This window comes from Thermobia domestica, chromosome 1 (genome assembly GCF_964235325.1).
Source record: "Thermobia domestica chromosome 1, izTheDome1.hap1.1, whole genome shotgun sequence".
NCBI classification, from domain to species: Eukaryota; Metazoa; Arthropoda; class Insecta; order Zygentoma; family Lepismatidae; genus Thermobia; species Thermobia domestica.
This window is the reverse complement of record NC_137454.1, coordinates 196,319,828-196,346,722: the sequence shown is the minus strand read 5'-3', so window position 1 is coordinate 196,346,722 and position 26,895 is coordinate 196,319,828. Positions and strand designations below refer to the sequence as shown.

At 33.7% G+C, this 26,895-nt stretch overlaps 1 protein-coding gene across 5 annotated transcripts; it reads left to right on the top strand.

Moving 5' to 3' along the window:
* Positions 1-252: 252 nt before the first annotated feature.
* On the top strand, positions 253-26,895 carry LOC145692528 (uncharacterized). Of its 5 annotated transcripts, XM_081767838.1 has the most exons (12): positions 253-747; positions 2,955-3,295; positions 5,399-5,605; positions 6,096-6,270; positions 7,498-7,676; positions 9,459-9,618; positions 10,705-10,835; positions 21,200-21,285; positions 22,533-22,680; positions 23,023-23,136; positions 23,635-23,784; positions 26,670-26,895. In XM_081767838.1, exons 1-12 carry the CDS (start codon positions 621-623, stop codon positions 26,811-26,813), a joined length of 1,962 nt encoding a protein of 653 aa, XP_081623964.1. In that variant the 5' UTR covers positions 253-620; the 3' UTR covers positions 26,814-26,895. The 5 variants fall into 5 exon arrangements, 4 of the variants coding, with proteins under 4 accessions (XP_081623964.1, XP_081623969.1, XP_081623974.1 ...); XM_081767843.1 differs by lacking the exon at positions 5,399-5,605 and having other exon boundaries at positions 255-747; XM_081767852.1 differs by lacking the exons at positions 2,955-3,295; positions 5,399-5,605 and having other exon boundaries at positions 259-747.

The following is a 26,895-nucleotide window of genomic DNA, read 5'->3' as shown; positions in this document are numbered from 1 at the left end:
CTTAAAAAAATACATATTCGTAACTCCAATCAAAGTTTGCATACAACGAATCTTATGATAGTTCGATTGAAGTTGAGGTCTTTAAAATGTAATGTACTATATTCAAGATCTTCGTAAAAAATAAATGGGCAGGAATGTGTTGAAACATATTTAGTCTAGACTACATGTACATTAACTGTGATATCCATTTTACACTCTGTAAACATGTTAGCAAAATATTAGACATGTACAAACATGTACACTGAAAAAAAGGGCTTGGTCAGGAATACCAAATTTGTTTGGTCAGAGCATTTGGTCAGTTTTTTTGGTTAATTTAACCAAAATTTGGTCATTTTGACCAAACGTGTTTGGTCATGAACACTATATTTTTTGGTCAGAACATTTGGTTGATTAATTTGGTTATGCGAACCAAATTTTAACTGATTTGGTAATTATTTGGTTTTCCGGACCAAAATGTCTATTTACAAGGTCACGTGTGTTTATTTGCATTCTGGGTAAACATTTCGATTACGAAAGTGTGGATCGCATTAGCGCTTTATACCGTAAAAATAAAAAGGAAAAGAAAACGTAGGGCAACAATCATAAGGGACATGTCTTGGAAGTAAAAGAACTGTGTGTAAATGAGGTTGGTTTGCACTATACAACTTTCTCAACGAGTAATTTTCACTTTTCAACGACGTAATGGATTCCTATGTTATAAATTTATTAAGAAGCTGGAATTTACCGCAGCTAATGACATGTTTCAAGGTAAGTGTACGTTTTCGTATATAGGCTATTAATTTTGCTGTTAGTTCATATGTACTTATTCTATTGGCTGTAAATTTGGCGTATCAAATACACCTTTGGTAAACTTTACAATGCACGCCCCAGCTGCGCATCGATATGTAGAACCGCTTTCAAAGGGTGTAGAATAGAGTAGGGTAGGGTACATTAGAGTAAGGTAAGAGTAGGAACGGGTTAACTTAAGGTTAGGGAATTTTTGATCCATTTTCATAGAATTAATAGAGAGGAATTTCTCGCTTGAAAGTGAGTACCGGTATACCACCCGGAGCGGGCATTATTAAGTTAAACCTAGGCCCTTACATATAGATAAGGGGGGCATTGACGACACTAGAGCAGGGTATAAAATTGCAGGGGCAAGAGTTGAGGTAATTTCTATTACCACTAGATACTTCCGGAAAGGGGTAAATAAAGTGACACTAACGCTGGTAGTTTGCAAAATAAATTGGTGCATTTATAGTTTACAGATGAACAAAATTCTAAAGTTTACGGAAGAAATATGGTGTATTATTTAGTTTCTCCTCCAGATCACTTGGTATTGACTCTGACTTACTTGGTAGGGGTTACCATTCGTTATTTGTAAATATAAAGTAGTCATGAGTATAAGTACAGTGCGAACGTATAGCATAAAAAACTACGCATAAAACACTAACCAACTTGTGCTATATGGACACGGAAAACCATTTATGCTATCGAACAGAGTCAGAACAGAAGCGTAGCAGCGGGGCCCCGACAGTTAGAAACGATTTGCGTCCGTAGGGAGCAAACGCGTCAGCGACGGTGGGTATTCGCATAAACGAGGTAGTTAACAACAGCTTACTCTAAGTCACAGTACTGGGTCCTGAGCCGTCGATGGATTTGGGAGAGATACTAAATGTCATCCGAAATATAGCCTAAAGCATAATTTTGAAAGAACATTTCATGGAACCCAAATATAGAATCCTTACCTTTGAAATCGATATTTCTCGTGACATGCGCTGATAAAAGCGTGCATTTGGGGGGGCGCGGTGGCTCAGTGGTAGAGCGTTCACCTCTGGTGCTTGGGGTCCCGGGTTCGATCCCTGCCCCCGCCAAGTGAACTTTGTGGTGGACAAACACCGTGCTCGTGGGTTTTCTCGGGGTTCTCCCGTTTCCTCCCACTTTCTTCATTCCACCATTTCACTCATCTCTCATCATCACCGTCTCCTTTAGCCTCACCGGCATAACCGTGGGACGTAAAACTTAAAGATTTCATTTCATTTTTTTTTTCATTTAGGTGGGCACTAAAAAGCGCGAATGCTATCTAACAGTCAGGGCAAAGCAAATTTGGTGGGCCGAAGCAGCATCGCAGGGAGCGGGCACGTCAGTGATGCTGGGTATACGCGTAAGTAAAGATATGAAAAGAAGTGGGATATTGCAATGATACGAGTTTCAATAGCACTTGTCATACTTTGACACTAGTAACGCTCCACTTGTAAACGTAAAATTCAGCTTGTGTACACTATGTCATATTTCTTCTGTAAATTTTACAAAATTGTGCTTCCGTAACATGAACCACTATCCCCTCCCTATATATATTCGAGTGTATACTTCTTATTAGGTAACTTCTATTAGGTATTCGGAAAATATTACATTCTTCAAAGCATTCAGAGAATAGTGTATTATCTCCAAAAGATAATTCTGTGGTTTGGAGCAAAACGACCAATGTCAGAAATTGCAAAGAGGAGAGAGAGAGAGAGAGAGGAGACAGGCTATGATTTCTTCATAGAACCTTTCATTGTTTGTTAGAAGTACATAAGTCGTTGAAAACAATCGGTTAGCATTAGACTTATTGTTATCCATAGGTACTCGTTATGCACCAAATTACAAAATTATTTGCATGAGTTAAAAATGCTCTTAAATTCTTGTTGTTGCTTCTATACCATTGTAACTTTTACAGTATGAAGCTGAAGTATGAAGTTACCATGAACATTTTTCTCTTTAGCTTTGCCCAAATACACCCATTTCTGTAAAGCCCAAGAAAAAAAAACTGGGGTGAGCAACTTCCTATACTCTTTGTGTGGCACATGATCGCGTAACATACCAAATTTCGCTTGGTAGTGTAATAAAACTTAAATGCTTTCACCATTGTATAATTCTTTTTTTGATATTCAGTAAATATCTGGTTAATTATAAACTTTCAATCTACATTTCAGAACAGGAAATCGACGAAGCAGCATTTAATTCATTAACTGATGAACTAATTACTCAGTTAATTCCCAAAATAGGGATACGTGCAAAGTTCTTAGCAAAATTTAAGGAATTTGTAGAAACAAACACAGTTGAAATTTATAATGTGCTAGATGACGGTTCTCTCTCATTTGCTTCACCATCAGTGTCAACGCCAGATGACTCAGTGTCAGTTCGATCTGAAACTACAGAAAGCAGTTGTTCCATGCCAGCACCAACTAAAAGAGGAACTCATACGATGCTGAAACGAGAAACAAATTTCTCTACAGAGTCTCGGAGTCCGAAGCTCTTCAAGCTGACAGATTTTGTAAGTGTTCTGTCTTTAGTCACTTGAATATCAATTGATACAGTGATACTTATGCTGCACATATGAACTGTGCAAATGTGATTCATTATCAGTCGAAACGTAAAAGATTTTTGCGTTCACTTTTCAATCTGGTGACAGCCTGCGTGTTATTTATTCCATCTTTGTTGGTGCAAGTAACTTTTCTCGGGATATCAATCACGTGTTGTGCTCGTTGTCCAAAGTTTCGAGAACAGACGTTGTTCTCATCATCAGGGTCAGTATCATGAGAACAATGTCTGTTCTCGAGACTTTGCACAACAAACACATCACCTGGCTGATACCCCGAGAAAATTTATTTGCATCACGATACGAGGAAAGCATCAGATGCATTGAAAGAGTTTTTGTAACGTCCCACGGTTATGCCGTTTAGACTAAAGTAAACAGATGATTAATGAAAGTGAACGTTCGCAAATGTTTTTGTGCTCACACCGGGAATTGAATCCGGACCACATACATCAATGATACACCCGTTATCCACTAGAGTAGCTGGGAGGGCGAGGAGATTGGTATTCAGTTATATTTTTGGTTATTTCAATTTAAGCGAAATGACACCACAATATGCAGGATCTTTAAAATTGTAAAGGAACAGGAGGAAAAGGTGTAAACCTTAAAGGTACTACCTCAGTATTTATTAACTACAAGTGAAAATACCCGGATTCGATTTCGTATAAAATTTGATCTAGGTAAACAGCATCTCTGCTCTTAAGTTCCTAATCATAATTCGTTTGTATTTATTCCGTCTCCTTTAGCCTATGAAGCTAAATCAACTGTTGATATATGGTCGGGAAACATTTGACAAGTACTTTTGACGAAAAAGATTTGAATGAAAAAATCTTCTCGATTTTCTTAAAAAAAAAAAAAAATGCGTTTATCTATAACATGTATATTTTCTTGGAGTTAGTAAAAATAGATCATACTAAAATACCAACTTTCGTTTCTTGTCACGCCAGGTCTATACACTTTAGTATTTGTCAAACAATAAACCGAAAGATTCGCGTATATATTAATGGTGTCATTATAACAATATTGCAATTTTAGAGCTGCACAGGGCTTATTTGCCTCCCATGACATGAATATAAGGTATAATTATTAAATACTATGGAATTATTTGAAAATTGTAAAACTATAATTTTAGTGATAAAATATTAAATCCCAAACCAAGGGAAAATGTATACATCTCGGATTTAGCCGCATGAGCTCTAGTTTAGGAATATGATAATTTCGTGCAGTGATGTGTATGTAGTAGTGATTATTTGCGCTTATCACATTAAGGAATACATTTAAACGTTCCGAAAGGCCACGCATATCACCATGAAACTTTTCCTAAAAAAGTAAAAATAAAGCCTTCAATTGCTCATGGAATTGTAAAAAGTGTGAAGTTGCTATATATATTAGATGTATGTGTTTGTAAAGTCGAACACTTCTGCTTAGTGACAGCATAATGTTTATAAGATATGTGCTGGGTCCGTATGTTTTCTTCGCATATGTTGCACGAATACAAATACTTCCTACGCTTATGCCATGGGAACTAACTAGAAGAATAATTCTTTCTATCGAACCTCTGGGTTCCGAACGGCTGTAGTGCGTTCAAGACATCCCCACCGGAAATTGATCTCGCTACACGCAAACCACAGTTCAGAACTTGTCCGAAGCAAAAATACGTGACCTTGTGAACATAGTAATCATGTTTGAAGTGAAAACAGCAATGCTGCTGTAAACTCCTCGTAAGTTAATGTCCTTAGTTTATAGAACAAACAGACTTAAATGTATTGAGGGACATTGTATATTTTAAGCAAAATTGTGTTTCTTTGAATATCAATCACTAATAACTTGTGGAAAGAATACGTGAAAAGCAGAAATTATCAGTTTGATTTCTATTCATAATTATTATTCATTTATTTATTTATATAGTTATTTATTATTAAATATGGTTATCCTTCAACAGAAGTTAATCAGCAATTAATTTATACAGAAATGCAAAATTGAAATTCTATTTCAGTGATTTCGATTAAATGATCTTGAATGACGTAATCGTACATGTAATGCTGTTTGTTTTTTTCTCAGAATCTTGAGACTTTTCTAAAACAGAGCTTAACAGGCAGGAAAGTTTGCAATGAATACCTTCAAAACAACAAATTGTCTGCTATTACTAGGAAGCAGTTAGTTACAATATTAATTGATCATTTTATGGAAATGAATGAAACTCTTTGCAATGAAATATTTCAACATTTGGCATTACAGATAACTGAGCTGTTTCCAACGGAATGTCAGGTATGCATATAACTAACGTTTCAGTTATTATATAGACACTTTATTCACATAACTTTCAATCTATGTTACTGCTGGACATTTGAATAGCATAACTTCGACCTTTTAACGTGGGAGAATGGGTTTGACGAGAACTTGGAGAACTATTGAAGCAAATAAGGTGGGGAAGGAAATAAGCTGACTTTATAGGGTAAATTTTATGCTGGAAATCGTAAGTTGTGCTTTGTAATATTACCAGTCTATGTGACAATGAGAGAAAAATAGTTTATCTATTCCACACCACTCCCCCAATATATATATATATGCGAGAATACCCCATGCAGAATTCAGGGTTTGTTTGTAGAAAACGTATGCTATACTAAAAGTAGAACATCACATAGAAGAGTATAAATATGATAAATTATTCTGTAATTGTCTGAAATGTTTTTTTTATACATAATTTCATTTATTACGTTTATAATTCTAAATCTTACAGTAACAATGTCTTTTTTAGGAAGTGTATTATATTCCACCGAAGTCACAAGGTCCAAATCAGAAGATTTCAAAAGGAAAACTCGTTGACAAATATAGAAATACACGCAAGTCGTTAAGAAAGTTTGGCGTTGTTGCAAAGTCACGTGCTGGTCCGTCAAGAGAAAAGCGTGACACTGGAACTTCTACACTAGATGGTAATGTTTAAAATGTAATCTAGTAAATGATTTATTCATCTCTGATCATACTTTTAAAAATGAAAGGAAATCTTTCAGTTTTACGTCCCAGTTATGCCAGGTAGACTAAAGAAGATAATGATAATGATGATAAGAAATGAATAAAGGGGGAAGGAACGGGAGAACTCCGACAAATCCACACACACGGTGTCACTTAGCGCGATTTGGAATCAAACAAAGTATCTCACACGTCAGAGGTCAACCCTCTACCACTGAACCACCGAGGCCCCGATCATACTTTAAAAACTGCCAATGATTTACCTATTTTGTGCCAGGGTTTGCAAGAACAATGTTTTAAAAAATGGTTTAGTTTTTTTTTTTTTTTTTTCCTGTTAATTGAACGTATGGAACACATTAATATAAGTCGATACTAACCTGAAAGTGTTCCTGTAAGATTAAAACGTGGTTCTTCAATGTTCATATGTATTTCTGGCAAAAATATCGTGTGCCTTTCATCAGGATGGCTCAAAACGTAAAGTGTATATGCGTTCAAGCTGAGTATTTCAATAGTATAAGGTAATAATGGGACTGTGTAGATATTGTTACTGTTTACAACATGAAACTACAGTCGAGAAATTTTTCACCTACTCTTCAGTTAAGCAACCAACTAATCTATTAAGGATTAAATAGTGCACTAAATTAATCGATACTTAGTTTCTATGTGTTTCTATTTACAAGACTGAACAAGTCCAAATTTTGTATGCTTAATCTTCAAATCCTTCATTACAAGAGTTACTTTGTTGATAAGAAATCATAAGTAGCATTTATTACTAAATATTTTTGCGACTTTCTTCGTCGTAGATAGTCATTATACTTATATAGTACCACTATTACGTTATACCATTGAAGTACTAAGCTAGAACATGTAATTTACATCAGTTCTACATGTTTGAAGAATTAAACCATTCTGATGAAAGGCATTCGATATTTGTGCCGGAAATATAGATTACCATATGAAGGCAAATTTCAAGTTCAGCTTCACAGGAACAGTTCCAGGACATTTTTTTTTTTTTTTTGTAAATATATTTCTTTCTTTATTATATATTACATATGGATATAAATACTTGTACAGAAGACTTATGAAAATATAGAATCATTTTAACTGATATTTGAAAAAATATAGGAATTTATTTATTGAGTTTTTAATGTAATGCAGATCTGTTTGGTAAGTTTATTCTTCTCTTTCAGAATGTGGCATAGATATTGAAAACAGCTTAGCGTGGCTAAAGCATAGTGTCGAGCCCTGGCAGGAAGTACTTGATCACTGGAAGAAAACGTTGAAAGTTCGATGCAAGCAAGAGGGCAAAACTGTTCATGAAATAATTTCAACTTGGCCAGCATTGAAGCAGCCTTTGGGATATACATTGGTAAGATTCATTTAATTAACCTGCATTCTGTTTTACTACTAAGGACTGTGTTGTTACTGAATAGGCCATAATTTACAAGCATTGAATTATTCTTTGGGGCTGAGAACACTCATACAAAATCTTTTGCTCACGTCCAGAAGTTGATTTTTTCATAACGTACTTTTTAGAACAGAAGTTTTCTTTAAAATTGTGTCGCGTTTGACAAGAAAATAGTAAAAGCCTTCAGGATAGTCATACTGAATATTGAAATGACATATACTAGTGTAGGTATTTGTATGTGTGAGCTAATAGACCTTAGTTGTCATAAAACCATAATAAAATATATATATAAATGGTGGACATGAATTACTTCCTTGTCCTCTTATGTAATATCTGTTCATGAATGTTGAGATATCTTGAAGCAGGTCTGAACTGCCTGTAGGTTGGTGGTTATCGGTTCGATGCCCGGTAGGTGTATAATTTTATAAAAGTAATTCAGATTCAACTACAAACTATAGATTCCTTCCTGTTTAGCTCCGGTGATGAAAGAGGATAGAGGCAATCAATGAATCTGGAAAGTTTTTGCAGTTTCCTTTTCAAAAAGTGAACATTTTGCATTGTATTTAGATTGCATATTAAAAGAACTAAAACATGTCTAATAATCTTTTTTGCTGGTTCTTTATAACATATTCATCCACATGCATGTAACACAAAGTGGGAAAGGATTAAGTTCAGTTTATTAGCAACTCGATCTTCCTTTGAACAACTAGATGAAAAGCTCAATCGCAAGTCTGAAAACAAATACTCTAAACCTAAAATTATTGTTTCCATTTTTAAGACGCATATGATTACGTGGCCATACATTACGAACACGTGCACTGACTTTACCTTGCAATGGAAAGGAACGTATCATATTCAGTAAGATAACAATTGAGAACTGAGTTCTTACAACACGATGTCACTTGGTTATGAAAGCGAGATCTCAGAAGAACAATACTTACATGACTGATAAACAATCTTTCTTGTGATTGCGTACCAACCAAGCATATACGTACAGCAATAGAAACTTTGACATTGATTTTTTTAAATGCATGAAGTACTTTTCGATTCAATAAGTCTTTTTCTTTTACTCAGTAGATAGCAAATAGTGGTTTTATTGTCTGATAAACGCTAACAATATTGTAGAATTTTCTTCACTTTGTCCTTTGACAAATTAATATGAAACCCTAGCGGCCTTATTTCAGAAAGTAGAACCTTGGCTTTACATTCGGAAGCTTCCGGGCTCAAATCCGGTCATCGTGACTGAAATTTCCGTGGATTTTTCCTCAGTCATTCCAGCAAATACCGGGATGGTACCTGTAATATTAAGTCCAGATCAAAACTTTCCCCATCCTTGCCTAATCTATCCGAGTAAATAGACCTTTGTTTACATTAACCTATATAACCAAAAATCATTATAACACGACGAAAGCCCGTGATGCCACAACCTCAATATGGGTCTAACTGGCAATTATCGTCAATGTAACATCTTCTTGCACTACGTTTCTGGCTTTTGTGGTCTACTTATTTAAGCTACCAGTAAGTCAATTTCCTCAAGATGTTGGACAACACCAGAGGAAAGCAGGTTGAATTTGAACCCAAGTCCAAGTCCATAAAAGTACACGCTGTAACTAGTAGTTTGTATTGAAATTGTTACAGTTAAGAAATTTCATTTATGCACGTAAAGGAAGTTGTGATTCTTAAAAATTAATGAAATAATGTTATTAATGTAAATGTTTTAATACAATGGAATTCCATTTCCAGATTGATCAAGATTTCAAAGACTTATATCCTGATCATACATCCTTGTTCGTGAAATGGGATTCTGTCAGTAAAAAATTGGAAAAACTAATGAAGAAACGGCTACATGACGCTCCAGCAGTCGAACTTTTAAGTCTGTTAGACACAGAAAGTGTTACAGAAGGTAATATTATTTTTGTGTTCTTTAATTCTTCCTTTGTTTCTGTTTCATTAACTTGAAATTGTAATTACTTGTATGAATGAAGTAGATTTTTCTATCTGAATCCAGTTTTATTGCAACAAGTATGTTGTAATGATCATATTAATAATTATACATTGGTTGTAAGTAGTAGACACTATACGTACAATATATACTCAGTTGTTCAGCATTGATTCAAAGAGTAGATCTCATTTCTCCAGATAAGCCTCTATTCAAACCGGAAGTGGTATGAATCAGTCGTTTAGGGTTTCAACATTGATCGTTATAAATCAAACATGGTTATTGATAGTTAGAAACTGTTTCCCTGATTCGATTTAGCGTCTCAAGTAAAGTAAACACATTAACCGGTGTTTCTGTACAAAAACCGAAAATAGTAAAGCTATACTACTACTTCCGGTAAAATAGTGGCATCCATACAGCATCCGATTTTTTTTTTTTCTACTGAAACCGGGAGAAGTAAAAACTAGTAGTTATTGTAGTTTCAATTTTGATTCCTAATAATTATAACGGATAGCAGAAATCTGTTTTTCTTATAGACTCAGCGCACGCAGAACAGATTATCTCTCTCTCCCTGTATTGGATCCGAAAGTTATGTGTCTACTACTTGCGGTTTTGTTATTAAATTGGCATAGTTTTTAAGTCTACCATAGTTTCAACTGTAAAACAAAACTCACTCATATTGAGTTACTAATGATTAAAGATATAATTTTTATAACACTGCAAAATAGTTCACTACTAAAAACAAAATGACTTTCATTCATATAGTTCTTTCTTATCCATCACAAACATTGCAGATTTGTTTCAAACCATTAAGCATTAAAATTAATATAGAAAATAATGGAATTGATTCACAGAGCTGTAATGGGTGGGGCATTTGCCACTGCAAACTACTGTCAAACGTCCGGTAGGCATTTTAATCGAAATAGTATATAATTTTTAAGATTTTATATGGAAGATATAATAATGCAGGAGTCCGCGTATAAAAAACAATTTCGGTAAAAATATTTTTTATTTTATATTCTATTGTATAGTTTTCATTTTTATTTTTAGATACCAGATCCAGTGTACTACTTTTATTGCTTGGTACCCTGTGTAGGTCAACATCACATATAAAAACATCGAAGAAAATTTGGAAGCCAACTGTGAAAGAGTCTCAGGATAGTTTCTTCTGTCATGTTAATGTAAGTAAAGTATATTTTATTCTATTGATTGATCATGGTCAGCCAGATCAGGTGTCAACTACGTATGTTTTGTTAAGAAAATAAAGTTACGTCTTTTTATGGATCTGGCATGGGCATGAATCATATGAGAATTAGATCTGTTAAATCAATATTTCGGTGGAGAGAGGCAATGAAAATCTTAAGAGGGGCAGAAGCGGGGTCGCACTTGCTATTAGCCAACTAGGCCCATGCCTGGAGTGCAAAATTTAAAAACTATTGAGATAAACTCTCACATTTCATTTCAAACTCTTTATAAACATCTGATTGGCATTATATTTCATACAGAAACATAACTTAGTTTATTGTTAATTTCAAATAACGTGAGGACGAGAGAGAAAGAAAGAAATGAAGTGAAATTTTTAAGTTTTACGTCCCGCGGTTATGCTGGTTAGGCTAAAGGAGACGGTGATGATGAGAAATGAATGAAATGGTGGAATGAAAAAAGTGGGAGGAAAGGGGAGAACCTCAAGAAAACCCACGAGCACGATATTTGTGCACCACAAAGTCTACACGGCGTGAGCTGGGATCAAACCAAGGACCCCAACCACCGGAAGTGAACGCTCTACCACTGAGACACCGCGCCCCCGAGAGAGAGAAGTAGATTATTATCCATTGCTGGCTATCCATAATTATCCAATTGTATCGGGCGTGGACGAAAGGTTCAGTTTTCTAGAATACGTAACACAGTTCGTAGTCCGACTGGGATTTTGGGGTATGCTTGGAGATCACACAGCGAAGGTTCAACAACTTGTTTATTAATAGAGTTGGTCTTCTTCCCCTATCTCCGATCATTAAGTTCGGAGGACTGTAGCGTAAACTAAAGTAATTTGTGCCTTTCAAAGTGGTATGAAAATGTTCTCGCCAATAATTCTTCCCCCCCCCCACACACACACACACTCTTCAAAGACACACGTTGGAAAGAAAATTAAGGTTACGCCAAGAACCCTGTTTTCGGAGTGTGAAGCTGAGCTACGACGTTTCATTACATGTGAACAAATACGAACTCGATACATTTATTTAATAATAACCAAACAGTGGCCGCGGTGGCTCAGTGATAGACCGTTCATCTCTGGTGCATGAGGTCCCGGGTTCAAACCTTGCTCCAACCAAGTGAACTTTGTGGTGAACTAACACCGTGTGCGTGGGTTTCCTCGAGGTTCTCCAGTTTTCTCCCACTTTCTTCATTACACCATTTCATTCATTTCTCATCACAGTCTCCTTAAGCGTAGCCGGCATAACTGTGGGGCATAAAACTCAAAAATTTCATTTCATTTTAATAACCAAAATCACTTATTGAGCATAAATGTGATCTATTCTATATTCTCTGTTGGTAAATGCTAGTGAGGAAGTTCTTAAGTCTATTTGAGGACAAGTTGTCGAGTTTTCGTAATTTAGTAGCTTCTGTCCTTGTTTGAACGTATCGTTTTTGCAGTCAGATATAAATAGCTTTTGAAAACCTTTGCAGCTTTTAAAGCATTTAAGAGCTTTTAAAACTTTGCAGTATTAGTATTACTTACCAATGTTTTAGCTTCAAAATAACATATATTTATAGGCGCAAAATGCATATGTCATTGTAAATGTACAATAAATAATGCTTCAGACTATTGAGGAAGCAGAAATGTCTTTGTTCTTATATGTAAGAAAAATTATTTAAGTATGTAACATGATCAGTTAACCTCTCTCTAATTCCAACAGGTAATGGGTGATGTTCAACCCTTCATGGAAACGAGAGACAAGAAGTTATCAATGTTGGGTTTAACACGCCAACCCTCAGTAATTGTTGTGGGCTCTTCTTTAAAAGACATTCAAGGAACGTACGTGATAATAGACAACACCCTTTATCTGCTAGACAACGTGCTCAAGGGTGTGGACATATGTTTTAAAACTTTTTTTGTGTTTAACGCAGAATACCCTAAGGAAGGGGAACATCTTTGGCTTCTTTTGCAAAAAGCGGTATATGACATAAGTACTCCTCACGATAAACAGATCATGAGTGTAAATACACTATTGTTGGACATGATTGGTCTTTAAAACAAACTGATGTGAAATACCGGTATCTGTAAACAATAGTGGTCAAAACAGATACAATTACTGCTATTTTATGCTCTCTTGAATCACGTTTTTCTAAACAAATGTACCATGTTTATTTCAGTACGTATGTAATTGAATGAATTATATGTTGTTGTTTGTAACAATGCCTGTTTGTTCAGTTTGCAAATCAAATTTTATGCTAGTAGCATCACTTATCCTTCATTTAAAGTTCAAACACAGAATATCCTCCAATGGAGTCTTTAGATGTATTGATGAAGGTTGTTTTCGCGAATTTCAAGGGGCCAAATCACTTAGAGATCATTTTCGGAAGAAACACAAAAATCTATATTGCAGACGAAAGTTATTTAACGTAGCTGTATGTAAAGCAGCTCCTTATTCCGTAGTTGCCAACAACGTACACTCAACGGATGTTGCAGGCAGATCTTGTGATGCTATAACCGATGATGATGTTCCTTCAATATTGTGTTCAGAAGAACCACTTGTAACCCCAAAAATAGAGAATAATGAAACGGTTAACGATGATCTATTTGCTTCAAATGTAAAGTTAGAAAGTGCTACATTTGTTTCACAATTGTATGCTACGGGAAATTTGACACGTTCCCAAATTCAGCACAACGTGGAAATGGTCTCCAACTTTTATGGTCCATTATTATCTTCACTGAAAAATGATGTCTTGGAAGCTATCAAGACACTTGAACCTTCAAAAGCGAGATCCATTGAAAGAAAATTTGAATGTCTAGAAAATCCTTTTGAAGGTTTAGAAACTGATTATTTGCGAAGAAAGTATTTAGAAAATAATGGATATTTAATAAAACCAATTGAGTATGTAATTGGCACACGGTTAGAAAACAAAATGGTATCTGGAAAACTTGTTTTAACTCCAACTGTCTCTGTCGGACATTTCATTCCTTTCAGTAAAGTTCTTGAGCGAATGTTTTCCATGCCCGGAGTATTGATGAAAACGCGTGACTACCTAGATAAATTATCATCATGTGACATTATTTCAAATTTTACACAGTGTTTACTTTGGAGGGAAAAGGTAAACTTCCTTGGTAAGAAAAATGTATTTCCGGTCTTCCTTTATTTTGACGATTTTGAAACAGGAAATGCATTAGGCTCCCATGCTGGTATTCACAAACTTGGGGCGGTATATGTAAGTATACCATGTCTTCCTCCGGAATTTCGTTCTTTACTAGACAACATAATATTAGTGCTTTTGTTTCATTCGTCAGACAGAATTATGTTTGGAAACAAAGCGACATTTAACATTTTATTGGAAGAAATAAAATTTCTTGAAAATGAAGGCATATCAGTAAACACAGAAAACGGCTTTGAAACTATATATTTTTGCATTGGTATAATTTGTGGCGACAATTTGGGGCTGCATAGTATTTTAGGTTTTGTAGAAAGTTTTTCCTCTTTGCATCCCTGTAGGTTTTGTAAGATCTCTAGAAATGAATTATTAGTTTCGTTTGACTTACACAATCAAACTTTAAGGAATAGAAAAAACTATGACGAAGATGTAGCTGTTAATAAACAATCTGAAACTGGGATTAAAGAAAAGTGTGTTTTTCATGAAATCAATTCATTCCACGTCACAAAAAACGCTTCAGCTGATATAATGCATGACCTTCTTGAAGGCGTATGTATTTATGATGTTGTCAACATACTTCGACACTTCATTCTAAACTGTAAAATATTTACTCTTGAAACATTAAACTCTCGGATCCAGTTTTTGGACGTTGGTTCAAACGAAAAACGAAACAGACCACCTGTAATTACCATGGAAAAGTTGAAAAAAGGAAACATAAACATGTCTGCTAATCAAATGTTGTTTTTTGTTAGGTATTTGGGAATTGCGGTTGGAGATCTTATTCCACCAAACGACAATGTTTGGGATTTATATATAACATTAAGAAAAATAATCGACTTAGTTACTGCTCCATCTTTTCAAATAGGGTGTGATATACTGTTGAACATTTTGATTCAAGAACATCACGAGTTGTTCCTAAAAGTTTTCAATGAACCTTTGAAACCAAAGTACCATTTTATGTGTCATTATCCGATGATAATGCGTCAGTCAGGACCGTTAGTTCACTTATGGAATATGAGATTTGAAGCAAAACATAACATTTTTAAATCTGCGTCATATGTAACTACGTCACGAAAGAATCTTACATATACTTTAGCTTTAAGACACCAGTTAATACAAGCAGAAAGAATGTTAGCTCAACGAGGACTAAAGTCTTCCACAGTATCAGTCGGGCCGGGAGAAGAAATACTAGTATCATCACATACTGATTTTATACATATAAATGACATTCTTCCTAGCAGATCTTTCGAGATGAGTTATATACCACGATGGGTTTCAATTAAAGGAACAATGTATAAACCAGGCATGATTCTTGTTCTTGATATTCTCAGTCACTTTCCTGTGTTTGGTAGTATTACAACTATTTTAGTTAATCGAGAAGAAACTGTAGCTTTTGTATGCAAAGAGCTAGAGACTATATCTTTCAATGAACACGTGTATGCATATGAAGTAAAACAAACAGAAAAGCTGGTCTGTGTTCTTCATAATAATATAGTTGAGGTGAGTCCTACTTTTCTTGTAGCATTGGGTAACAATATGCTCTGCGTTCCTTTACGAAATGCGCTTTAAAGGGATAACTTGAAGGCAATCTTGGCTTGATTGTGTAGCAATATTAAAACTTCCAGTTAATTTAGAATTTGTCCAAGCAAAGAATTCTATTCTGTGACTAATAATACTACATTGCTGTTCCTAAATGAACGGGCTGTTATCAGAACAACATATTTGTTCAGTTATAGGAGGATTGTCACACAATAAATAGTTATACGAGAAATTAAGAATGGTAGTAATAAGTTAGTAGGAATGAATGATTGTTTAAAAAAACGTGAATGTTGAAGAATATATTCTCGTCTAACAGCAATGGAGAGCTTTCAGGTAATGCACTCATGAAACCTACATTTCAGTTGTAAAACTTGAAAAGTCGTAAATTATGTATCTCCCAAGCTTCCACTGTGTATCTGTATCGTCCAATAGCTTAATTAAAACTAGTTTCTCGCTCAGTTAAGAATAGTTCATAATTTATTTGAAAGATCTTCAATGCTGTTTGCTGGGAGTAAAATTATAGCTTAAATTTTCCTATATTTCTTTATCTTTTTTTGTTATAAAAATTTATATTTGGCCTAAAAATGTTATTTTATTTTCAGTAAACAGTTGATAAATGTTAGTATCATTGTTTAATTTTGAAACGATTTATATTTGGCCTAAAAATGTTATTTTATTTTCAGTAAACAGTTGATAAATGTTAGTATCGTTGTGTAATTTTGAAACGATTTATATTTGGCCTAAAAATGTTATTTTAATTTCAGTAAACAGTTGATAAATGTTAGTATCATTGTTTAATTTTGAAACGATTTATATTTGGCCTAAAAATGTTATTTTATTTTCAGTAAACAGTTGATAAATGTTAGTATCGTTGTGTAATTTTGAAACGATTTATATTTGGCCTAAAATGCTTTTTTATTTTCAGTGAACAGTTGATAAATGTTAGTATCGTTGTGTAATTTTGAAACGATTTATATTTGGCCTAAAAATGTTATTTTATTTTCAGTAAACAGTTGATAAATGTTAGTATCATTGTTTAATTTTGAAACGATTTATATTTGGCCTAAAAATGTTATTTTATTTTCAGTAAACAGTTGATAAATGTTAGTATCGTTGTGTAATTTGGAACGATTTATATTTGGCCTAAAATGCTTTTTTATTTTCAGTGAACAGTTGATAAATATTAATATCATTGTTTAATTTTGAAACGATTTATATTTGGCCTAAAATGCTATTTTATTTTCAGTGAACAGTTGATAAATATTAATATCATTGTTTAATTTTGAATTTAATATTTTTGTTTAATTTTGAAGTCTGTATGGCTCAGTTGCTATACTCAATTATAATAAAATTCTTGTATAGAAAAGTATTTTATGTACATTCTTTATATCTTAAATTCGTTCTACTTTTCTCCAAAAGTTGATTTATAACTTTGTTCATATATGTGTGTACATGTATTAGAACTTTATGAAAATGTAGATGTATTTATGTACATGCATGATATTCCAGGAATAAACCGACAAGCCTCGCATAGTGTGTTCAGGACCTCCGTATAAGAAAACGAGTTTATTTGCAACTTTGATCGGAAGCGCCTAATTATGCAGATGGAACCAATTTAAGGTAATTGAAGACATACAAGAGTCAAAAAATGCGTCTGAGCCGTGAGTGGAACCCGGGATCTTCGTCTTACCATGCAGACGTGCTACTCAGTCCGCTCTCAGTAACAACTATACATTCTTTCACTCTTTATAACGATGTTGTTCCACAAGGTGGAAGAGTGTATGGCTGTTCTGGGAGCGGACTGAATGGCGCAGTGGTAGCGCATCTGCATGGTAAGCGGGAGGTTCCGGGTTGGAATTCCGGTTCAGTTATATGTTTTTCAGTCTTTGTATATCTTTGATTTCGTACCTACAAAGGGTCTGGTGTGACAAAATTGGTTGTTTTCTCAATTTATCAATATATTAATGTAATTATTTGAATTGATCGTAGGATACTACATTGAATGAAACAATCGAGGAACTTTGCACACGGTTGAGTACCTCGATACGAGAGGGTTGTTTTAATTTGATCTGAAACGTTTAATTACGGAAAAGTATGTATGTTCTACTTACCTTAAATTGGCCTAATTTCTGTAATTAGGCTTTTCCAACCGAAATCGCAAATAAACTCTTTACTTATAGTGAGGTTCTGAACACGTGTGCGATGTTTCTCCGTTGTTTTATTCATTGTAGCCACTCCTGCGAACATTTCTACTGATTATCTTAAATTGGCCCCAGTTCCGTAAATATGTATTTCCGACCAAAGTCGTAGATAAACTTTTTTCTTGTATTAACATTTTAAATACGTATGCGAAGTTTTTCAGCAACTAGTTTCTAATTTATTTTCAAAAATCTTCAATGTTGTTTACTGGGAGTAAAATTACAGTATAAGTTTTCTTTAAGTTCTTTACGTTTTTTCTTGAAGTTTTGAATTTGATCTAAAAATCTTACTTTCAGTACTTTAACAGATGTTAATATCATTGTTTAATTTTGAAACCTGTATGACTCAGTTGCTGTTTTTTTACTATTATTATTTACAATAAAATGATTTTGTAGAAAAATGTTGTGTGTAAATTCTTTATATATTAAATAGTTCTATTTTCCTCAAAAAATTGATTTGCAACTTTGTGTACATATACATAGAGTTTTAAATTTACATGTATTCGTATACATATTTCGTATGTTGCTTCAAAATGTATATGTAAATCTTATTTTTGAAGAAGTTCTTAGTAACTAGAAGCAATAACTTCTAACTTTATATGTGGGTTACCGCAAAAGTCATGGCAACTTTTTTTTTTTCTTTCTTACGAAAATGGTCACGCATCAAAAACTTCTGAAATATCCAAATGGAAGGTTAGCATATACGTAAACGTTACATGTAAGGAATTGTGTAAACATACACATCTCCATCAGAATATAGCACGAGAAAAAAAAAGTAAAAATGATTGTTCGTATTATGGGAATATGTATTTATATCCAATCTATACGTAATATTTACATATGTATTAACTTTCCATTTGCATGTTTAAAAATTTCTTGCTTTGTTACCATTTTCGTTAGAAAAAATTTCCCATGAATTTTGTGATAACCCTCGTATTATTTTCAGTTTAGTACCTATAGCAACAGTCTTTGGTAATTGCTACCAAATGGTTTGGTCAAATTCACTAAATACGCGTTTAGTATTTCCAACCAAATTATTTGGTTCCAAGAACCAAATTTCGTTCATTTTAACCAAATTTTTGGTATTCCCAACCAAATTCTACTTGTTTGGTCATTATTTGGTCAAAATTACCAAATGCATATTTGGTACTGGTAACCAAATAATAGGTTCCTGCAACCAAACAAATCGTGACCAAACGATTTAGTGCTGGTGACCAAGCGTTTGGTTGGCGCTATATTGACCAAACGATTTGGTACCCAGGAACTATTTTTTGGTCAATTTGACCAAACTTTTTTTTCAGTGTAGCTCTAAAAGATAGGCACAAGAATTTTTTAATTGAGTAGAGCTGCGTAGTATGAGTTCAGGAAGAAGTAGTATGAGTTCAGGAAGTTAGATGGGAAGAAAAGGAAGCACTAAACTTTGGAAATTTTACGTTATTTATCGGGAAAGGAAATGGATTGGTTTCGTTCAGCGGTGGCGAGTGGTAGAGGGTTCACCTCTAGTGCATGGGGTTCCTGGTTCGATCCCAGCTTGCACCAAGTGAACTTTGTAGTGGCAAGCACCATGTGCGTGTGTTTTCTCGGAATTCTACCGTTTCTTCCCACTTTATTTGTTCCACCATTCCGCTCATTTCTCATCATGATCGTCTCCTTTAGACTAGTAGGCATAATCGTTGGACGTAAAACTGACAGATTTAATTTCATTTCATTGAAAGTGGAAACAAAATAAAAATCACGGACGAGGAACACGGTTTTTCACTCACAAACAATTAAGTTCATAATTTGAACGGGTTGAATTTGTTAGTGATAGACTTCGTTTTATCAGTTTTAAGAGTCTGTAGTATGATATTGTTGTTTTAAATGTACCTACTGGTATCTACCATTTCTTAGTCCAAGAATGCAGAAATATGAATGGTCTGAAATGGAAGGTTGTAGCATACTGGAAAAAATATAATAATTACTTGAGGTGGTTATTGGTATGATACACTGACCTTCTCTAGCACGAAAGTGAACATAAAAAAACAGAAATATATTTTAAATGTTGAACACGAGCGACTACAGATTGAATTGGACAGAGTTTTTTCATCAAGCTATAGAATAGAGTCACAGTGATACGTATTCAATACGAAACACTATCTTTCAAAATTTCTATCGCCACATGTGTTTCATCTGGAGCTTATAGTAAAATAAGTTCCTGCAAGAAAATAAAAATCTTTCCAGAAAATTTTGCCTCGGGTAAAATCAAGTGTAAGGGCTTTGACACTAGTTACTGAAGAACGTATTTTGCATAAGACTAACACGTAACTGCAGTTTAATTTACCTTAGCTCTAGCATAGTGGGAAATGATTGTTAACTCCGGGGTACCTCTAGGTTTGTGTGCCTGGAAGGAATACTCTGTTCAACAATGTAATGCTTGTCTCCTTCTTTTTTTCCTTAAAGAGCAGATATTATGAGGGAACAAGAAACAATATCAACGTGAAATGCAAATAGATATTTTATTCTTGAAGTCATAAAAAATTACTTCTATTCACTAGTCATACCGATCATAAACTTATTTTTATTTCATTTGCTAACTTGCATTTTGGAAAGTGAAAAGTTACAATCCATCTAGAGAATGTATATATTATTCAAAATATTTTATTCTTTCAGTATTCAATTAAACTATGCGTTTCTGATAAACAAAACGATAAATTACAAAGAAAGGACCATACAAATGGATTTATTATAATATATGTGTCAAATACAGAGAATAATGCAACTTGAAAATTAAAATTTCAAGCTGAAATTAGCAGTACACAAAAACAAATGCAAATCTGCGTCTCTATAAAATTTCTATTTCTAGAAGTGCACCCCTTAAGGAAATTTATGAATCCGTCCCTGGTTGGTTTCAAATATATCAAAGATATTATTTTATGACTTAACTATTAAGCACCAGTTATGGAAATTTCGTCCCTTGTTCTAACTCGGAATCTTATCCCTGCAAAGTATACCATCATTTGAAGTTGAAGCAGTGTCGGATTTTGGTAGTTAGAAAGATGTAAGTTAAAAGACTTCGGTTTCCAAAGTGTTGTATGCTCACATGCATCTATCGATCATTACTCAATTACTATTTTGATAATCCTTTCAAGGTATACAGTTCATAAGGAAAGAAATTAAACATTTTGGTCAAAGTTTGTAGAAAAATAAATCAAATGCAAGGATATTTTTATAGAGTAAATTTAGCTTGAGGAAAATTAATTCAAAGTATTTTAGAGTGTCCATTTCAGTCCTTAAATTATAAGGTGAGAAATACTGATAAAAATGTAAATTCCTACTTGGGATTCTATCTGGGAACCGAACCGGGAATGACACACACAGGTAATACTCAAGTTTGCTACTAGCCACAGGATGGTATTCTTAAAATTCATAGCGAAGAATTACTAAGTATAGCTTTTGTATTGTAGGCATCAGTCCAACTTCTTGGCAGCCATATCTGTGGAGGAACCGTTATAAGTGAAAACTTCGTAATCACTGCTGGACATTGCTCAGAGTAAGTTGCCTCACTTAAAACTCGATATGTAATATTGAATAAGTAAATAAATAAGTCCTATTTCATTAATCATTTATTTATTTTTAGGTCATAAAGTATAATGACAATAGGTAATGTATTAACGATATAAAAGGCACCTTTGAGGATGCAACATATCCTACATTATTAAAGTGACCTGATTGTTATAATTAGACCAGGACGTTTTTTATTTCTGTTAAAACCGAAATCTCCTTATTAATCATTATAAAAATATTGTCAATAACAAAGTTACTCAAATAATTTAAACATCTTTAGCTTATAGCACATAAGTTGTGCTAGGTGGCACTGCATTCTTTCTCCAGGGCCGCGGTGCCTCAGTGGTAGAGTGTTCACCTCTGGTGCATGGGGTCCTTGGTTCGATTCTAGCTCACGTCAAGTGAGTGAGTGAGTGTTGGACAAATGTGTGTGTTTTCTCGGGTTCTTCCGTTTGCTCCCACTTTCTTCATTCAATCATTTCATTCAGGTGTCACCATCACTGTCTCCTTTATCTTAGCTGACAAGAACGTGATATGTAAAATTTTAAAGATTTTGTTTCATTTCGTTCTTCTTCACACCAACATTTCGAAATATTCTAGCTCTTTTTCGTAGCACCCACAGTTCTGTTTAATTAGAGCAATATTTTATATTAAATGAGTTAGCGGTTTATACTTCTAATTCAATTACTATCTTTTCTAGTAAAGGTACTTTCAGGTATTTCACAAACCAGACTTTAAAAAAATAAGTCTTTGCGAAAGACTAACCAATTTCATAACTGTTCATAACTCTCATATTCGTTATTTTATTTCCACAATTAATACACATATTCTCAATAAAACTGCTTATGGCTGATTTACTTAACATCTTTTAATTTATAGCAAAATAATATACTTCGTCCATTTCCTTCTGTAAACTAACAAATAGCATACAAACTTCATCCCTTTACTAATAAACTTGACATATCACAGGTAAGAAACCTATAGCATCCAGGTTGTTCCTTCTCAAGTTGAGCAAATTTTACATTAAGTAGGTCTCTATTACTATGCCACATTACAATTAGAAACTCGATCTCTTCCCCTATTAAAAGTCCAGTTTTAGAATATCTAAAAAAAAAAAATTAAACCAGCCATTATTTTTAATGCTGCTGTATCTGATAATTCTGCTAAAATAAATATACAAGCTAATCATTAATCTACACCAGAATTGAAATTATTTTTACATTTATTTAACAGCTATAATAGGAGATATTACAACATTGTTGCTGGAATTACCAACCTCAACGAAGGAGGTCAGTCTCGAAGTGTGGCCGAGATTACTGTTCACCCAGATTATGATACGCTATGGAGTGGTATTCCAATCAACGACATTGCCGTATTCAGGGTAAGTTAACCATCAAAATATTAACAATAGTTGTAAATTATGCTGAATAAATCCAGCATATAAAAGGAAACGTTGAGAAAGTTAATATACTTGAAGTACGTTATTTTGTGAAATTTAACTCAATTTATAATTACATTATTATTTCACTAAGGAGCAGATATATTAGAGTAGAATTTCCATATTACTAACCATCAGTGATGAACTTACGAAGGTCTAGCAAATTGCCACAGTTCTAAGCAAATTTGAACATTAAAACATTATAGAAACAATATACTATAAACATATTCTCATATTTTTTATCTAAAGAAGTTACCTACGTTTATCGTTAAAAATATCTTATAGGTTAGCGAACCTTTTGATTTGAATGACAACCTTCAACCAGCTCAACTTCCTTCAGCTGGACAAGAGCTTGAACCAGGTAGTGAAGTTACCATCACTGGATGGGGAACAACAGAGGTAATATATATATATCAAGATGTAGACGTTTACACTTATTATAAAAAATAATAATGAATTTATCATATAATATTTGCATACACTATTTGTTTCACTAATTGCATACAAAGCATATAAATTATTGGGAAATATTTCTCTTATCATAATTTAAGAACACCTTATATTAATTTACAAATCTAAATATGCTGAAAGACAATGAAATTTGAACCAATTTCAACTCTGTATTTGTATTTACACTCCAAATATTGAAATGTGCAAATAAAAGACCTAGTAACTCTTTAGTTTGTCAGCCAAACACTAGTGTTTACAATAAAACAAACAGCTTATCATTTATTCATACTGTTCTTTAATTGATTTAAAAGAACATTGGTTACTCACTATTAAATATTTCTATCAGCGTTAATAAAATGAATTTAAAGTTTTCATTAATATCCACTGATATTTTATTAATTGATTATCCTTAAAACTATCAATTAAATGTATTTTGACTTGCTGCAGGAGGGTGGCGATGTGTCTGATGATCTCCTGCAAGTTCAAGTACCCATTGTAAGTGCTGAAGAGTGTGACGATGCTTACCGATCTGATGGTGGAGTTCCTGAAGGTCAGATCTGTGCTGGTGTTCCCGAAGGAGGAAAAGATTCATGCCAAGTAAGCATTTAGATATTTACTTTTAATAGTTTACAATACATTAACGTTAAATATCTAATTAAGAGCAGTGAAGTCCAATTAACAATAAATATCGTCTACATTATAACTTGTTCCGAAAAAAACAGTTTTTGTGATGATATGTTGATAAAGATCTTTACTCTTTTTTCTTACTTGTAACTTAACTCTTGAGGATTTTCATATGGGAAAATGAATTCGAATTATTCAAGTAAAAAGTTTGAATGTTGTATATCTTGTGCATTATTAGGATAAATAATGTTGGAATCATGGAAAAAATAAAATGTTGAAGGGATAGTTGACCTTATTCCAGACAAATAATAATAAAGTCTATATTATATAATTGCAAATGACTATGTTTCTGATTTGGTAACTCTTCAACCACATGACCGATCTCGATCAAGTTTTCAATATAGATATTATTCGGATCTGGTATAGTTTTTATCTATTCACTATGGTGGTACAACTTAGGGAAGGCGGAGAGAGAAGATATATAACAATGCAGGGGCGGATCGAGGGGGGCGATCGGGTCGATTGCCCTCGCAGAAGAGGAAACTTTCTTATTTTATATATATAAATAAAACCCATCCCAAAGGTTGGAGCCCTTAAAAGTAGCAGTATGACAACCCACCACCCCCTCCAGAAGTCGGTCCTGGATCCGCCCCTGTAACAATGTTCGAGAATTACCGAGTTTAAAATCGAGTAACTAGTTTTCGGGATAGCTGAGTTTAACAATGATATTCCTAATGCCCTTTAAACACAAATTCAGCCTCGCAACTTGGGGGAGGGGAAGGGAAATATAGATTAAAATGATCAAAAATGACCAATATTAGTGTCGAATCCAAATAGAGCACCTTTCACGGGTACCAACACAAGAGATAAGGAGTTCTACATTTAAAAAATTTATTATAACCAAGCGAAGCGAGTAATCTGAGCTAGTAGTAATAATAATAATCTACGGTTGGTCATTAACATTTTAATACTAGCAAAACTATTTGATTGCCTCGAAATTTAAAGATAATTGATGGACCATCTGATTCGTGTCCTCCAAGCTTTCTTGAGCACTAATAAGGGAAAGCATGTAGAGACGCAGATACAAATCGGAACTTAATTTGACGGACTTTACAGTAGCCCGAGCATTGAAATATGTATTGCTATTACACGTGACAAAATTAGGAGCAGGTTTTCATAGTTGGTTACTGTTATTTTCTGGAAGCTCAGCCCCAATGTTCGGCTGGAACTAAGGTGATATGAGTATTGAGTCGATGACAATAAAAAGAAGAAACACACCAACAGCATCCTGCATCGTTTTCCATCCCAGACTTAATATTATCGTGTTGTGAACAATTAAATTCCATTCACAACCTGACTTCAACTAGAGGTAGACTGACACTGTCATTAAAACATTGTTCCGTTTCCTTTAGGTTGAAGGGCATAATCATGGGACTTTAAATTGTCAAATTATTAGAACATACTTTGTCCCTGCTTGTATTATTTATAATTGTGGGCATTTTCGAAAACGAAAATACATGATTGAATATAACATTCGACTTCAGATTATTTATAAGAATCAGTAGTCATAATCTATTACGGTTTCTTTCTCCCGCTCGTCTAGCTAATCTTCAGCTTATTTAATATGTGAACTGAATAATCTAGGAACGATTTGTAAAAAAAATATCGAGTATGCAATATACTAACTTCGATAAAGTTTTAAAGCACACTTTACCATAAACTTAGAGGATATCTAGTCTTCCTTCCGCAACATGCGTAGTCGTATTACAACGGTACTGAAGTTAGTAGTTTTTCTATTCGAATAGACACAGTATTTTTCGATAGATCATCTTTATATTGCATCAGATATGTTGATTCCCATTTTACTCATTCAGTTTCATTTTTGCAACTTTAGTTGGTAACAGATTGGTGTCTTCACTGAATCTATTCTGATAGAAAAAATGAGACTCCTTCGTACTGCTCCTTAATTAAAAACATTCTACAAATATATTTAAATGAAAAATGGGCAGCGAACAATATTTTCCATTAAGGCTTTTGTAGCAGATAAAAGGGCATTTTCCATTTAAGACCAGAAATAATTACAAATCTTTTATTCTTTGTAAACACTTACATAACGAAGAGGATGGTAGTGATTATATTGGACAATCTGAGAATAAATTGACCTGAGCTGTAATTTCAACATTAAAAACCTTATATACTTTAACTCTCTAAAGAGGGGTACAAACTCAAAATGTAGTGAGGTCTTGTTCATGGCTTTCCTGTAAACCTAAAGGAAGATAATTATGTGTGTATGGATATAGACAAAATTGTTACTTGTATAAACTCTTGAGTTTTTAATAAACATATAAGAACTTTATAAAATGGGGACGCATCATCTCTCTCTCTCTCTCTCTCTCTCTCTCTCTATATATATATATATATATATATATATATATATATATATATATATATATATATATATATATATATATATCACTTTGTATGCTTATATATATCGAGTCAAATGGAGAGAAAATGCTGATTTAGCTTGGAAGTTTGTTATAGTATTTAGTTCAAACTTAAAATAGTGTCTACGATATCTTTAAACGTAACTTTCGGGTTACATTCTGTAGAAATTTGTACATTACTGTACAATACTTCATTTAAACACTGGAAATAAAAACTGCACTACTAATTGCGAAATTAATTTTATTGGTTGTACGTGCTTGAGTATGGACGAATTCCCAAGGAACAATCTATTGTAGAGGAAAATGTATTGGAGTAAGCCCTCCTTTATTGCATAAAATTTTATATGTTTCTTGTTTACTGCAGATCATATCCTATTACCTCAAAACATTATAATACTATGTTATTTACAGGGAGACAGTGGCGGTCCACTTACTCAAGATGGCATCCTTTATGGTGTTGTTTCCTGGGGCAATGGCTGCGCTGAACCTGGATATCCTGGAGTCTACACTGATGTCGCTTATTACTTGGACTTTGTTAATAGCGTTATTGGATAAAGTATATAATGTAAAAATCATTTTTATTATTTAAAATGTATACTATAAACCATAAAAATAATAAAAAGTATTAAATAATTTA

Coding starts and splice junctions, on each gene's coding strand:
- LOC145692528 (XM_081767838.1), top strand. CDS start 621: ATGAGGTTGGTTTGCACTATACAACTTTCTCAACGAGTAATTTTCACT. Junction 10,836..21,199: donor GTTTCTTCTGTCATGTTAAT/GTAAGTAAAGTA, acceptor TTTGTATTGTAG/GCATCAGTCCAACTTCTTGG. Junction 23,137..23,634: donor CTGGATGGGGAACAACAGAG/GTAATATATATA, acceptor GACTTGCTGCAG/GAGGGTGGCGATGTGTCTGA.